The sequence below is a fragment of the Trachypithecus francoisi genome, unplaced genomic scaffold, assembly GCF_009764315.1.
Source record: "Trachypithecus francoisi isolate TF-2019V2 unplaced genomic scaffold, Tfra_2.0 Lachesis_group18, whole genome shotgun sequence".
NCBI classification, from domain to species: Eukaryota; Metazoa; Chordata; class Mammalia; order Primates; family Cercopithecidae; genus Trachypithecus; species Trachypithecus francoisi.
In genome coordinates this window covers 4,741,079-4,757,664 of record NW_022681463.1, presented here as the reverse complement: position 1 = coordinate 4,757,664, position 16,586 = coordinate 4,741,079, and the positions used below count along the sequence as shown (strand labels likewise).

Here is a 16,586-nt window from a genome sequence, read left to right as displayed (position 1 = left end):
GAAAACAAGGACCAGGATGGATCCCACAGAATCACAGGAGTCCTTTAAACCCTTAGAAGAGGGAAGCAGAGGGACTGGTTCAGAGGGATGCTGTATAGGACAGACCTAACCGGACTGCCTTTTTGGAGAGAGGATAAAGCCAGGAAATCAGGCAGGCTCCAGAAGCCAGGGAAGTCTAAGAAACAGGTTCCTCCCTTCAGCCTCCAGAAAAGGAACGCAATCCTGCAAGCTTTGACTTTAGCCCAGTGAGAGACTCATTTGGGACTTCTGACCTCCGGCCTACTTAAAGACAATAAATCTATGGTTTTAATTTTTATTTATTTATTTATTTGAGACAGGGTCTTGCTCCGTTGCCCAGGCTGGAGTGCAGTGGTATGATCATGGCTCACTGCAGTCTCAACCTCCCAGGCTCAAGAAATCCTCTTACCTTGGCCGGGCACAGTGGCTCAAGCCTGTAATCCCAGCACTTTGGGAGGCCGAGACGGGTGGATCACGAGGTCAGGAGATCGAGACCATCCTGGCTAACACGGTGAAACCCCGTCTCTACTAAAAACTACAAAAAACTAGCCAGGCAAGGTAGCGGCGCCTGTAGTCCCAGCTACCCGGGAGGCTGAGGCAGGAGAATGGCGTGAACCCGGGAGGCAGAGCTTGCAGTGAGCTGAGATCTGGCCACTGCACTCCAGCCCGGGTGACAGAGTGAGACTCCGTCTCAAAAAAAAAAAAAAAAGGAAATCCTCTTACCTCAGCCTCCCACGTAGCTGGGACTACAGGTGCGCCCCACTACACCTGGCTAACGTTTTTATTCTTTGTAGAGATAGTCTCCCTGTGTTGCCCAGGCTGGTCTTGAACTCCTGGGTTCAAGTGATCCTTTCACCTCAGCCTCCTAAAGTGCTAGGATTACAGGCAGGAGCTACCATGCCCAGCAAATTTGTGTTGTTTTAAGTAACTAATTTGTTATAGCAGCAACAGGAAACTGACAGAGATTTTGGAACTGGGAGCAGAGAGAGGCTGTCACGAACATGGAAGTGGCTTTAGAACTGGGCAATGGCAGATCTGGGAGGATTTGCAGATCATGAGAGGGCAGCCTGGATTGGCCTAAACAGATGGTTGGCAGGAAGGTGCACGTGAACAGCCCTGCTGGTGAGGAATCAGAAGGAAGCGAGAAGCATAGCAGAGAAAACCTGCATCCTCAGAGTGAACACCTCCACCAGGAGGCGCCAATCACAGGTGGAAGCCTGGGGTCGGAATGAGGACGGCGTTATGGGAAGTGGAGGAGGGAGGACATGGTGCCAGAGAGCTCAGCTGAGTCGTGCCCCACAGCTGTGAGGGAAGCATAACCATGTGTGATGAAGTTGGATATTTAGCTGAGGAGATTTCCAAGCAAAGTGTTGAAGGTGTGGATTTTTCTGGCTGTTTATATTAAGATGAGGAAGAACAGATAGGATGAGGGAAGAATTGCTGAAGAGGAGCAGGACTTGGTGATGTGGGAAGTCCTCAGTCAGGCAGATTGCTGGGAGGCTCACACTAGGAGGCCCACCATCCAAAATGCCTGTGCTGGAGAGGAGGCCCTGGTGTGGCCACATAACGTTCTGCTGGTGCCTCAGAAGGACCCAAAGGCCAGAGGACTCTCAAGAGACCAGGATGTCTCATCTTTGCAGTGGCCACTATTCTGTCTGCCACAGCCTGGCTTCAGGCTCCCACAGACATGCAACCATTCCACATGCAAAATGCACTCACTCTCTCCAACACCCAGTCCCCAGAGACACAGCTGGAGCTGGATGCCAGCATAGGGAAGTGGCTCAAGTCTGGGCTCCCTGCTGCCTTCCAAGCTGGCTCTTCAAGGGCCAAGTGCTGGGGATGCAAATGTGAGTCAGGTAGTGCCCCTCCTCCCACCACCCACCAGGCCACGGCCTTGAGAAGGGAAGGAAAACAAATGCGGAGGGCATTCTGTCTCCAGAGCTCTGGGGACCAGGCCTGTACTGGGCATACCAGCCGCTTTCTCATCAGCCTGTCGTATTTTCTTCAAAGTAATGATCAGATGAGAAGCTGTACCATTCACTTCTTGCCTGCCTTTCCCCCTCCTCTGGAATCCAGAGCCCGCAGAGCAGCGGCCAGCCGGCCTGCTCACTGCTGTGGAACAAGGGCCCAAACAGTGTCTGGCACCAGGGAAGCTCAGTTTATATTTGCCAACAACAGGCAACACTTTAGACTGTCCTGAGCAACCAGCAGACAGAGAGGAGCACAGGGGTATGTTTTCTAGGGCTCTTCCTCTTCACTGGGCAACCTCCTTTTGCTTCCTGGATGTGCCCACGCACGCACAGCAACCACTCCACGTGTGTGCCCAATTAGACGAGGGCTGGGAGTGACAAGTGCCCCCTAAAACAGCATAATGAGACAAGTGAGTTGGAGTTGGATGAACCAAAGTGTAAATCCCACTTAATTTCTGCTGTCTTCCCATCTTTTTTTTTTTTTTTTTTTTTTGAGACAGAGTCTTACTCTTGTCACCCAGGCTGGAGTGCAATGGTGCAATCTTGGCTCACTGCAACCTCCCCCTCCAGGGTTCAAGCGATTCTCCTGCCACAGCCTCCCAAGTAGCTAGGATTACAGGCGCCAGCAACCACACCCAACTAATTTTTGTATTTTTAGCAGACACAAGGGTTCACCACATTGGCCAGGCTGGTCTCGAACTCCTGACCTTAGGTGATCTGCCTGCCTCAGCAGTGCTGGGATTATAGGCATGAGCCACCATGTGGCCCTGTCTTCCCATCTTTTTTTTTTTTTTTTTTTTTTTTTTTTTTGAGATAGAGTCTCGCTCTGTCACCAGGCTGGAGTGCAGTGGCGTGATCTTGGCTCACTACAACCTCCGCCTCCCTGGTTCAAGTGATTCTCTTGCCTCCGACTCCCGAGTAGCTGGGACTACAGGTGTGCACCACCACACTCATATAATTTTTATATGTTTAGGAGAGAGATGGTTTCACCATGTTAGCCAGGATGGTCTTGATCTCTTGACCCCATGATCTACCCACCTCGGCCTCCCAAAGTGCTGGGATTACAGGTGTGAGCCACCACGCCGGGCCCCATCTTTAACATGCAAATAATCACACCTCCCTCTGGAGGGCTGCTGTGTCAATGGAATAGGGTAAGGTACGTCTGCCCTGCCAACTCTCTTCGCCCTCTTCAGCTCCATCCTGCCTTACAGGCTACAAGCAGCCAGGCACTGGGTGTACACCAACCCCCGTGCAATCGTTTTTACTATTAAACATCCTGTCACCCTCTACACACCTGCGCCTCCCCCCAGCCCACCCTGCCTTGTGTTGTTAAAAGCAACTTTGAAAATGGTTCCTCCTCCAGCTGGTCCTTATCGTTCTGCCTTGGTTATGACAATTACAACAAAGACAGCTTGAAAAGCAATGTCTGTGGGATGGAGAGAAAGTTTAGGAGCTAAACAAAAGAAGGAAAAGAACAGGGTCCCCTAAAAGTTAAATTCTGAATTTCCAACAATTAAAGAAAAGGTATCTGTTCCTACCTCTCTCTTCCCTTCAAGTACCCAGTCAGGCCACAGGCCACTGAGGAGGCAGGCAAGGGTGGCCTGTGTCCCTGCCAACTCTGGGCCAGGGCCGCCTGAGTACACAGGAAGTCAGGAATGTGGAGAAGGGGCCTGGTCCCCCTCTGTTCTGAGGAGTTCTAGTAATTCACCCTTAGGATCTTTCGAACAAGCAGCAGCAGCCTGGGATGCCAGGAAATGACCTGCTGCCCCCAGGAACGCTTCAAGACATTTAGGGCATCACATCAGCACAATTGCAAAATCCTCTGGTGATCAAGATTCCAGCTGCATCATGTCCTTGGTGCTGAAGAAGCAAGAGGCCAGTCGAAACAAAACTGCTACTTCATTCCCTCCAATGCAGGGGCTGTTCTAGCACTGCAGGGCAGCTCTTGTTCCAGAAACACCCCGTGTGGTTAAGAGTCTGCCTCCAACGGCAGCCACTACAGGGGTTTCGGTTTGGGTCCCCCAGTAACACTCCTACATTAACCTTGCTACTTGTAAACCAAGGGCAGCAGTAAATCCCAGCCAGCCAGCGAAAGCAGCAGAGGGGCAAATCTTTGCACAAAAGCAAATTGGGTTCAGTTTCACTTTGTACAAAAGCAAATTGGGTTCAGTTTGACTTTGTACAAAAGCAAATTGGGTTCGTGAAGTGGGTTCGATTTGACTTCTAGAGCATGCGTTCCATGGTTAACAAATGCTCAGTGTGAGGGAGTCAGCTCAGTAAACCTCACCCTGCAGCCTGGGGCGGAAGACAGAATTGGAGCAAAGATCAGGGAAATGCACCTCTTTACCTGGGGGACATTGTTTTCACAAGATGATTGCCAATAAACTAGTCACGATGTTCACTGGGATAATAATAATGAAAAAGCAAGCATCAAAGAAGGCAAAAGGGAGGGGGAGAACTGGAAGTACCTCTGTGAGCTTCGTTAATTCGGTTTTAAAGAGAGAATTAATTATCATCTTGTTTATTCAGCATACTGTTGCACCCAAGATGGCAATTTAAGAACTCTGGACGGGGCCTTTGGGTATATGAATTTTTAAATGCTAACATAAAAGAAGTCAGAACTTTCAGAGTTTCAGGCTTCTAAAAATTCACACTCATTGAAAATGTGTCACACTGTTTCCAGTGTCTTCATTCACTTACAATATCTTATTCTTTTGTAAGGAGAAGGAAATATATTCCATTGCAACGCTACAATCACCAGTGTTATTTTCCAAAGTTAAACAGAAAGCTTGAATTGAGATCCTCTAAGTTGTACTTTTAAAAAGTCACAAATACTACACACTAAAAATAACTCATTACCTGTCTTACAAATGCTTCCACCGGAAGTCACTCCAAACCCATATGACGTATCTGAGCCAAGATCAAGCAGAAGATTAACTGTAAAAGGCAGATATGCTCCGGTCTGAGAGGTCCGGAGGCTCCACTTCTATTTCCTCTCTCCTGAGTAAACCCAGCAGGGGAACACTCTGCCTCATTTTACTCTTTCTTAAAAAGGGGCTAATAACACCAGCTCTGCTCAACCCTCAAGTGAGTCTTAAAGGAGATCATGTTCCTACGGGTACGTAAAAACTGAAAATACCCAACAAAGCAGCCACAGAAGAGCGTCTCTGGTTCCCAGGGCAGCAGAGCAGGAACGCGGGGCTCGGGAGCAAAGGCCGCTTAGGTACACAAGTGACCAGCGGGTTCTCTGCAAACTGGATTGTCGCTGAGGTCACTGAATGGCTCAGCAGGCAGAGCTCAGCCCAACCAGCAAGGGAGGACGAGTGGGAAACCCCGAGAAGAAGGTATCTGCTGTCCGAGGCCGGGACCCTGTGCGCGGCCGGGTGCCCTGCTGGAAGCCCCGCGCCCCCGGTCACCGGCGGAGCCCCGGAGCGGTGTGGCTCAGGCAGCGCCGACCTCACCTGCGGTGTCCCAGATGGAGATGTTGTAGGAGCGCCACTGCTTCAGGTAGAAGGCGCCGCCTACCGTGCTGACCGTGTCCGGGAAGCGCCGCTCCATATACCGCTGCAGCAGCGACGTCTTCCCCACGTTCATGTCCCCCAGCAGCACGATCTTGCTATCCGGCTTCCTCATCTTCCCGCAGGAACCCCCAGCGCCCCTCACCCTTTCCCCGAGGCTGGCCGGCTCGTGCGCCCCGCGCGCAGCTGGTGGAGCGGACCCTGGACTCGCTGCGACCCGGATTCTCAGGGACGCTCCGGGACCTTCGCCTCCTGACGCCCGGGAGCACAAGAGAGGAAGCGCGTGTGCGCGGCGGGCAGGAGCTGGCTACGGAGCCCTGAGCACACCACGCGGGCCCGGACCGCGGCGGCCTCGCCCCGCCCCCCGGACCCTTTCACCGCCCCGGCCCCGCCCCGCCCCCTTCCTCCCACCGCCCCCACCCCGCCCCTACTGGACCTCGTGCGTTCGCAAGAGTCAGCGTTCTCCAGCCGAGGCTCAGGGCTGCTGCAGGATGGAAAATGAAAGTTCTGGGATCACCTTCCGCCTCTCCGCTTCTGCACAGTCGGGGCTGCGGTGCGAGGAGCCTGGCCGCGGGGCCGAGCGAGGTGGAGGGGCCGGGGCCCTTGGGGAACTCCCTTCTCTCTTCCACGCTCCTTTAGGTAAAAACCCGTGTTCCTCACGCTCGACCAGCTGCGGTGGATTTGCTTCTCCACGTGTGTGTAAGTGCAACCACCCTGAAGGTCATTGAAAAAGTTTGCTTTAAATGAGCGTCTGCGGAACCCGTCCTGAGGCTCTCACTGTTAGAGATTAGAGATGGGGGCGTTTTCTAGTGGACGGTTTTGCTTGTGGAGGATTTTGCTTTTGCTCTTTTACTTCTGCAAGAAGCCTTTTATCCTATTTGTACCTGAAAAGTGGACAGTCGTCTCCATTTATGGCTTGGAATGAAAATTTGACTATGGAAGTTGCAATCGCCACTTGAGAAATATTTCCTCTTTTTTTTTTGACACAGAGTTTTGCTCTTGTTGCCCAGGCTGGAGAGCAGTGCGCGATCTCGGCTTACTGCAACCTCCGCCTTCCGGTTTCAAGTGATTCTCCTGCTTTAGCCTCCCAAGTAGGCGGGATTACAGGCATGAGCCACCATGTCCGGCTAATTTTTGTATTTTTAGTAGATACGGGGTTTCACCATGTTGGCCAGGCTGGTCTCGAACTCCTGACCTCGTGATCCACCCGCCTCGGCCTCTCAAGTCCTCCTTCCTTTTTTAAGAGTAAACCTTGAAATGCTTTTAAAATGTGCAGCGTGTGGAAGTTGGTTTGTTGGTTGGTTGGTTGATTGGGGTTTTTTAGAGAAAATGAGAGGTAGAATGAACTTTAAGTTGAACCCTGGGGACAGTGTCGCTCTGGCCGCTGGCCTGGCTGAGAAAGGCGGTGAGACCCTGAGCAGGTTAAAACCGGTGTCCTGAAGGTGTCCTGTAAAGGGAAATAGGCCCGTTGCCTCCTTCGGTAGGTGCCCTGAGACTCCGACAAGGCAGGAATGCCAAGGCATATCATACCTGCTCAGCCCTGGCATGTCAGGTTGCTGAGACTGAGCAGTGTGGGGATGAGGTGGAAGTGGACCTTCTGGGGCATGGAAAGTGCACCAGGAGACCCCGGCTCCTTCTCAGCCAGCACTGCTTCATCCTCAGAACAAATTTAAGTCAATTCAGCATTTATTCAATGCCTGTTGCATGCAAGTGACAACCTAAATAACAGAGAGGATGTCTGAAAGAAAAAGATACTTATTTTGCAATAGAGCATTGCAATAGAAATATGCATGCCATAGTAAACTTGTGCATATTCAGGGAGGCAAAGAAAGCAAAGGTTTTTTAAAAATGAGGCGGACTGCACAATTGTTTGAAAATAATTATCTGTGGCTACAAAGATCCATAACGAAGGCAACGTCAGTTCGAAGCAGGACAGCCAGTGGCTGGGCCGTGTCCTTGCAGGACTTGTTTTTTGTGGGAGATTGCAGTGACCTTTGTGCAAGGTTGCGGTTTTTCCAGAGTCCTTTTTGTTATCAAGCACAAGAACCCTCTCTCTGCCGAGCGCAGTGGCTCACGTCTGTAATCCCAGCACTTTGGGAGGCCGAGGCGAGTGGATCACGAGGTCAGGAGATCAAGACCATCCTGGCTTACACGGTGAAACCCCGTCTCTACTGGGCGCCTGTAATCCCAGCTACTCGGGAGGCTGAGACAGGAGAATAGCATGAACCCGGGAGGTGGAGCTTACAGTGAGCCAAGATTGCGCCACTGCACTCCAGTCTGGGTGACAGAGCGAGACTCCGTCTCAAAAAAAAAAAAAAAAAACCCTCTCTTCATGGCCTTCCCTGGCTCTATTTGTCAGGGTTTTCTTAACATTAGTGACTCCATTTCGATTCTGACAATTTTCACACAAGCTACAGTGCCTGGCCCGGGGTGACACAAACATGAATCAGGTTTGGTTCCTGTTGGCCAGGCGCAGTGGCACACACCTGTAATCCCAGCACTTTGAGAGGCTGAGGCAGATGGGTCCTTTGAGCCCAGGTGTTCAAGATTAGCCTGGGCAACATGGGCAGACCCCTGTCTCTACAAAAAAGACAGAAAAAATTCGCCATGCATGGTGGTGTGCACCTATAGTCCTAGTTATTCGGGAGGCTGAAATGGGAGGATCACGTTAGCCCAGGAGGTCAAGAGTGCAGTGAGCCATGATTGTGCCATTACTGCACTCCAGCCTGGGAGACAATTAAGACCCTGTCTCAAAAAAAAAAAAAAAGTTTAGTTTCTGCCGTGGAGAGGTTCACGATGAAATAGAACGTGAATAGCTTTGTTTAAACAAACTAAACCAAGGCCACAAGGTTGTGAGTAGGTCTAAATGGCCCACTGCACAGGGTCAATGAGGATGGGCTGGGACTCGAGCTTGGAGACCAGGTGCTCCAACACGGATCAGTGTGCACTACCCCCAGCCCCACAGAGTCACTGGCCACAAAGCGAGGAAGGAAAGCCCTGGAATTTCATGAAGCACACACATCCTTTTGAATGTTGAGACCAAGAGAGGGAGGCGGGTATGAAGGCTGGAGCTCTGACGTTGTTTCCTCACCTGCCAGTCATCCTGTTGATCCTGCCCAATCCTGTGTTTGGAGGTGCAAGCGCAGTCCTGCCCAGGAAAGTGCTGGAAGGGTAAAAGGCACCGAACAAACATCAGGGATGGTCTGTGACAGGAGGAGAGGAGAGGGTTCTCATGCTTGTATGACTGGTAATAACGGTCTGGAATAACTTGTGTGCAGCTGGTTTCTCCTTTGCACGGGGCCCTGTGCTCATCACATGCTGAGAAGGAGTACAGCTGGCGGCTCCCTTGCCTCCTTGTTCCTTCTGGGAGCTGAGGCACCTGTGTTTACTGCTGCAGCCTCCTCTCATTACCATCTTCGCTGTCACCTTTCATTCAGTGCCAGACTTCCCTCAGCACCCTCTTCTCCTGCGCCATCTCACTTCTGTGCCCACCTCTCTCTAAAGCAGCTGCCTCCTAAGGCCACCAATGACTGGCTTGTTCCCTTCTTTTGAGACAGAGTCTCACTCTGTCACCCAGGCTGGAGTGCAGTGGTGCAATCATGGCTCGCTGCAGCCTTGACCTCCCAGGCTTAAGTGATCCTCCCACCTCAGCCTCCTGAGTAGTTGGGACTACAGGTGTGTGCCACCATGCCTGGCTATTTTTTATTTTTCTGTGTAGATGAGGTCTTGCTATGTTGCCCAGGCTAGTCTCAAACTCTTGACCTCAAGTGATCCTCCTGCCTCGGCCTCCCAGAGTGCTGGGATTATAGACGCGAGCCACTGCACCAGCCGTGACTGGCTTGTTTGTAAATCCAGCGAGCTCTTTCCATCCTCATGTGCTTTTGTGCCCTCCGGGTCTCCAGCATTCCTCTGGCATTCCCTCTTGGGATTCACATCCCTCCGTGTTCTCACATAGCTTCAAACCTCTCATCCTTTCACCTGGAGATTTGTTTGTTTGTTTTGGAAAATATATTTAAAGTAGAGAATAATATGAAAGATGCCAGCTGTGTCCCTCCTTCCAAGAACTGATTTTGTCAGAAGGTTAACATTCTCCTCCTCCAAAGGTAACCATGTTCCTGATTTCGGTACATGCTTTCAGTTCCATTTGAAAGGTAATTTACCATGTATGCTCATAGCTTTATTCATTTCCTGGGGCTGCCATAACAAAGTGCCATGAGCTGGATGGCTTAAACAACTGAAGTTTATTGTCTCACGGTTCTGAGGCTAGGCATCCAAATCAAAGCCTCGGCAGGGCCATGCTGTTTCTGAAGACTCGAACAGAGTCCTTCCTGCCTTTGCCAGCTTCTAGGAGCCACAGGAGCTCCTTGGCTTGTGGCTCCAACCTCTGCCTCTGTTCTCATGGACCTGTCTTCTTTCTGTGTGTCTCTTCTCTATGTCCAAGTTTCTGTCTTCTTATAAGGTCATGAATCTTATTTGATTAAGGCTTGCCCTACTGCAGTATGACCCCGTCTTAACTAATTATGTCTGCTTTGACCCTGTTTCCAAATAAGATCACAATCTGAAACATTGAGTGTCTTAATCCATTTGTGCTGCTATTATAAAATGCCTGAGACTGGATACTTTATAGAAGTGTATTCAGTTCTGGAGGCTAGAAGTCCAAGATTAAGGCACTGGCAGGCTTGGTGTCTGGTGAGGGCCTGTTCCTCATAGATGATGCTGTCCGGGTGTCCTCTCATGGCAGAAGAGATAGGAGACCCCTCAATACCATCACCTTGTCGTTTAAGTTCCAACAGAACTTCATTTTGGAGGTGCACATGTATTCGAAGCATAGCATCGGAGGTGAGGTCTTCAGCCTATTTCTGGGGTCACAATTCAGCACACAACAGCAGTTATAGACAATATATGGTGTCATCTCAGTTGCCCATTGCTGCATAACAAACCACCACCAAATGGAGTCACTTAAAACAATTATTCTGTCTATGGTTCAGCTGGTAACTAGGGCTGGCTGGGCAGCTCAGCTGATCTTACTCGGACCTCTCATGTAGCTGCAAGCAGACAGCAGTTGGGACTGAGTCGCTGGAGGTGAGTGGAGCTGGAGGACCCCAATGGATTCTTCACTCACACACTTGCTGTTCCAATGCTCCTTCATGTGGTCGTCATCCCCACAAGACCGTGCTCCCAGGACCCTCTACATGTCGTCTTTGGCAGGGCAGCTGGACTATTTGCTAGGCAGCTCAGGGCTCCAAAGAGCATGTACCAAGACATGAAGTGGAAGAGATGAGGCCTCTTACAGCCTAGCCAGAAGTTTCAGCATGACTTCTCCATGTGGGTCAAGAAGGTGTAGTGCTGGTCCAGCTTCAAGGGCCAGGGAAGTCCACTCTATGTCTGCATGGGAGGAATGACAAAGAATTGTAGCCATCTTTAATCTATAAGAGGTTTTAATGTTCATATGTGAAGCTTTAACCTATCTTTAATTTATTCTGACTATGGGAGGAGGTAGGGACTTCACTTTATTTTTATGTTATGGATTTGGAAAGCAAATTGACCTGTTACCATTTATTAAACAGCTCATCCTTTCTCACTGACTTTTAAACCTTCAGCTAAACTCAGTTACATAAGTATCCATTTCTGGACCCTCTATCTGTCCAACTCCTATATTTTTCTAACCTTGGACAGCACCGCACTGTCTTAGGGTGGGTTCCCCTCATCCTTTAACAAAGTCCCCTTGACTATTCTGGAACCTTTACTCTTCCATCTGAATTCTGAAATCAATGTATCTAACCTTAGGGAACACATTAATGACATGTATAGTTAAATTTAGGAAGAGTGGATATCTTTATAATATGAAAATGTCCCATTTATGGACATGGTATACCTCTCCATTTATTCAGCAGGTGTTCAAGGCTAGCCTAGAATTTTTACACTTCTTTCTACTTTTTTACCATCAGGAAGTTTAATCACTTCCTGGAGCATGCTTTTTGATTCTCCAAATGTTACCCCCTGTCTGCTTCTCTCACTTGAGCTCTTTGTCCATTTCTTCATCCACCTACTAAGCCTTTCTACATGGATGTCTCAATATGGCAACCCACCATATCATTCATCTGCCCTTCTCTAAATGCAGAGTCATTCATTCTTTCACCATCTTTATAACCATATCCAATTCATCACCAAACCCAGTAGATTTTCCCTTCTATATAAATCCCTCTACCATCTTCTCTCTCTTTTCCCACAGATACCCACTTGTCTGGAACCTTCTTACACCGAAATAGTTAGAATCCACTCCTATTTGGTCTCCTTAACTCCAAGCTCTTGCCGTCCCAATCACTGTCACACTAACCTTTCATAACCACTGCTTTCTCTGCCCAGAGACCTGCCACGGCTCCCTACTTTCTATCTCCACAAGTTCAAATCCTGCCCCCCCCCACACACACACTCACACTTACCACCCTTTTTACAGTGGCTCTCCCACCTCCTTTACCCCCTGTTGCCCTGTATGTGGCTTATTTACAGGTTTGATGGTGCCGTTTCCTTCTCTAGGGTGTTAGCTCCATGGGGGAGAAACCTCTGTGTTTTTCACTGTACCTGTGACCACCACTGCACCCAGCACACAATGAGCACTGAAGAAAGCACTGAGTCGCAGAGGAATGAATGAATTCCCCTCCCTGGTGAGGCCAGAAGCAACATGCCATGAGCACATCATGAGCAGCTATTTCTCCACTTCATTGCTCGCTGAGTTTGCCCACTTGAAAAGTCCTCCAGCCCCTCATCTGTGCAGGTTTGGAATTCTGTGCAGGACTCAGGAATTCCATGAGGTGCAGCCCAGGCACACCCCCTTCTAATCCTCTCCCTCTGGGGAGCCCTTTCCTGCTCCTTCATCTGAGTTGCTACCACCCTGCTGGCCTCTTCCATGCAGTTTAGCCCCTGACAATGACTAACGGACTCATTTGACTCTCATCATCGCTAGCAGTTTAAAACTTCTCTAGGGTCAGGGAGCAGGTCCTAACCTCATTCGACACCTCACCGAGTGCATTGTCCCTTTCTCAGCACATTCTGCCACTCAGTAAACGTTTGAAGAAGCCTCATGAGGGCAGGAATCTTTGTGCTTTGTTTCTCTGATGTCTCCCAAGTGCCTGGCCCTGGAAGGCAATTGATGCTCAATCAATACACATTTTAATAAACTCACTAGTGAACTGAAACACCACCTGAAACACTCACTGCTACTTTTAGAGTTTGTGGAGGGAGGGACTGTTCCCTGCACGTACCCCGTGCCTGGCACCTGGAATTCTCCGAGCAAGTTTGTTGAAAAAGTTAAAGGAATTTTCCAGCACTTTGAAAAACTAAACCAAGAGAATGTCTCCATGTCGAATTTCAGCCACTCCTTACAAAAATGCCGTAAGACTGTAAATCACCGTATTCACATGCAGGAAGCAGTGTTGAGGAAGGAGGTAGTACAGGGTTAAGGGTCTATTTAAACCAGCTACTTAGCACCAAGTTAGATGTTTATTCTGTCTGGTTTAAACCACTGGCTTAACAGGGTAATTAATTTTCCAGTTTCATCAGTGAAATGTGCTGTGAGGCCAAGAAAATTATGTAGTTCATTTTTTGTAAATAGATGCAAACTGAGAAATTATGTGACCATTAATAGTCTCATAAAAGAAATAAGAAAATATGGTTGTTTCTGTTAGATTTTGCAAAATGGCTAAGGAGCATTTTTAGGTACTTTGTTGTAGAACAACTATCTTTTAAGCTACTTTTCTTCTTTCTTAAAAACAAAATGGGGCCGGGCGCGGTGGCTCAAGCCTGTAATCCCAGCACTTTGGGAGGCCGAGACGGGTGGATCACGAGGTCAGGAGATCGAGACCATCCTGGCTAACACGGTGAAACCCCGTCTCTACTAAAAAATACAAAAAACTAGCCGGGCGAGGTAGCGGGCGCCTGTAGTCCCAGCTACTCGGGAGGCTGAGGCAGGAGAATGGCGTAAACCCCGGAGGCGGAGCTTGCAGTGAGCTGAGATCCGGCCACTGCACTCCAGCCCGGGTGACAGAGCGAGACTCCGTCTCAAAAAAAAAAAAACAAAATGTAGGTCAGGCACGGTGGCTCACGCCTGTAATCCCAGCACTGTGGGAGGCTGAGGCAGGTGGATCACCTGAGGTCAGGAGTTCAAGACCAGCCGGGCCAACATGATGAAACCCCATCTGTACTAAAAATACAAAAATTAGCTGGGCGTGATGGTGGACACTTGTAATCCCAGCTACTTGGGAGGCTGAGGCATGAGAATCACTTGAATCCGGGAGGCGGAGGTTACAGTGAGCCGAGGTCACGCCACCGCACTCCAGCATGGTGGACAGAGTGAGACTTCGGCTCAAAAAAAAAACAAAAAATGTATTCCCCATTTATTATGTACTCATTCAGCAGATAGGAGCAAAAGCACCCATTCTACTCTAAGTCCCAACCCAGAAATAGAGCAGTGAGGGAAACTGACAGCATCCTGGGCCTCAGCACCTGCTGGGAGAAAGACAGCCAGCAAAATACACAGCAACACACAGGATATAGCACCCTTGGTGTTAATTAAACGCTAGATGAAGAAAAGGGAGGAGGAGACGGGAGGAATACAGGCTGAGGCGGTGGCAGGGGGTTCCATTTTAAACAGGATGTCGACAAAGATAGAATTTCAGTGAGTGCTAGAATGAGGTAAGGACTTACATCAACAATCTGCCCACACCATTTTTTCTTAGATTTCAGAAATTGTTTTCATTTGATTTAACACTGGTGCCTTCCTTCAGTTCATTTTCTGTTTATCATAAAAATTATCCTAGGTCTTCAAAGCTAATTTAATGGAATTTTATAGAAATGGAAGTAAAGTGACTATGAGCTTCAAAAAGGTGGATTTCGGGTATAAAGACAATCTTATAATTTTTTTTTCTTCTTAGAGACAGAGTCTCATGTTGTCACCCAGGCTGGAGTGCAGTGGCACGATCTAGGCTCACTGCAGCCTCCGCCTCCCAGGTTCAAGTGATCCTTGTGTCTCAGCCTCTCCAGTAGCTGGGACCACAAGTGTGCAGCACCACGCCTGACTCATTTTTGTATTTTTAGTAGAGATGGGGTTTTGCCATGACTCCTTGCACCAAGTGATCCACATGTCTTGGCCTCCCAAAGTGCTGGGATTCCAGGCATGAGCTGCCACGCCCGGCCAAAGTGGTGAATTTTAGATTAGTGTTGTTTTGCAGTGGCTAGGTCTGTGCAAACCTACCCCTGAAGTCCAAGGAAGCTGACAGGCTGAAGAAAGAGGCTGACATACCCAGTTTCCTAGAAATAAACATTTAAGGACAGGTGGGAAGGCTCACACCTGTATCCCAGCACTTTGGGAGGCTGAGGTGGGTGGATCACCAGAAGTCAGTAGTTCAAGACCAGCCTGGCCAACATGGTGAAACCCCATCTCTACTAAAAATACAAAAATTAGCTGGGCGTGATGGTGGACACTTGTAATCCCAGCTACTTGGGAGGCTGAGGCATGAGAATCACTTGAATCCGGGAGGCGGAGGTTACAGTGAGCCGAGGTCACGCCACCGCACTCCAGCATGGTGGACAGAGTGAGACTTCGGCTCAAAAAAAAAACAAAAAATGTATTCCCCATTTATTATGTACTCATTCAGCAGATAGGAGCAAAAGCACCCATTCTACTCTAAGTCCCAACCCAGAAATAGAGCAGTGAGGGAAACTGACAGCATCCTGGGCCTCAGCACCTGCTGGGAGAAAGACAGCCAGCAAAATACACAGCAACACACAGGATATAGCACCCTTGGTGTTAATTAAACGCTAGATGAAGAAAAGGGAGGAGGAGACGGGAGGAATACAGGCTGAGGCGGTGGCAGGGGGTTCCATTTTAAACAGGATGTCGACAAAGATAGAATTTCAGTGAGTGCTAGAATGAGGTAAGGACTTACATCAACAATCTGCCCACACCATTTTTTCTTAGATTTCAGAAATTGTTTTCATTTGATTTAACACTGGTGCCTTCCTTCAGTTCATTTTCTGTTTATCATAAAAATTATCCTAGGTCTTCAAAGCTAATTTAATGGAATTTTATAGAAATGGAAGTAAAGTGACTATGAGCTTCAAAAAGGTGGATTTCGGGTATAAAGACAATCTTATAATTTTTTTTTCTTCTTAGAGACAGAGTCTCATGTTGTCACCCAGGCTGGAGTGCAGTGGCACGATCTAGGCTCACTGCAGCCTCCGCCTCCCAGGTTCAAGTGATCCTTGTGTCTCAGCCTCTCCAGTAGCTGGGACCACAAGTGTGCAGCACCACGCCTGACTCATTTTTGTATTTTTAGTAGAGATGGGGTTTTGCCATGACTCCTTGCACCAAGTGATCCACATGTCTTGGCCTCCCAAAGTGCTGGGATTCCAGGCATGAGCTGCCACGCCCGGCCAAAGTGGTGAATTTTAGATTAGTGTTGTTTTGCAGTGGCTAGGTCTGTGCAAACCTACCCCTGAAGTCCAAGGAAGCTGACAGGCTGAAGAAAGAGGCTGACATACCCAGTTTCCTAGAAATAAACATTTAAGGACAGGTGGGAAGGCTCACACCTGTATCCCAGCACTTTGGGAGGCTGAGGTGGGTGGATCACCAGAAGTCAGTAGTTCAAGACCAGCCTGGCCAACATGGTGAAACCCCATCTCTACTAAAAATACAAAAATTAGCTGGGCCTGGTGGCACACACCTGTAACCCCAGCTACTCAGGAGGCTGAGGCAGGAGAATTGCTTGAACCTGGAAGGTGGAGGTTCCAGTGAGCCCAGATTGCACCATTGCACTCCAGCCTGGGTGACAAGAGTGAAACTCCATGTAAGGAAAGAAAGAAAGAAAAGAAAAGAGAGAGAGAAAGAGAGGAAGGGAGGAAGGGAGGAGAAAGAAAGAAAAGAAGGAAAGAAGGAAGGAAGGAAGGAGAGAGAGACACAGAAAGAAGAGAGGAGAGAAGAGAAAAGAAACATTTAATCAAGATTGACAAACAGAAGCTGCCTCTGTGTCTTGGGTGCCCTTACCTGCCAGACACAGGCCTTCTGTACTACAGCAAGCCGGTG

The 16,586-nt window shown here is 49.0% G+C and overlaps 1 protein-coding gene across 1 annotated transcript in view; it reads right to left on the bottom strand.

Annotated features, from left to right (window-relative positions):
• RAB20 (RAB20, member RAS oncogene family) overlaps positions 1–5,829 on the bottom strand; it is a 38,003-nt gene extending 32,174 nt beyond the window's left edge. The window contains exon 1 of the mRNA XM_033177280.1: positions 5,450–5,829. Within this exon, the coding sequence (XP_033033171.1) occupies positions 5,450–5,621 (172 nt within the window). The 5' untranslated portion in view covers positions 5,622–5,829. The remainder of the gene's footprint in view (positions 1–5,449) is intronic.
• Between the last annotated feature and the right edge of the window lie 10,757 nt (positions 5,830–16,586).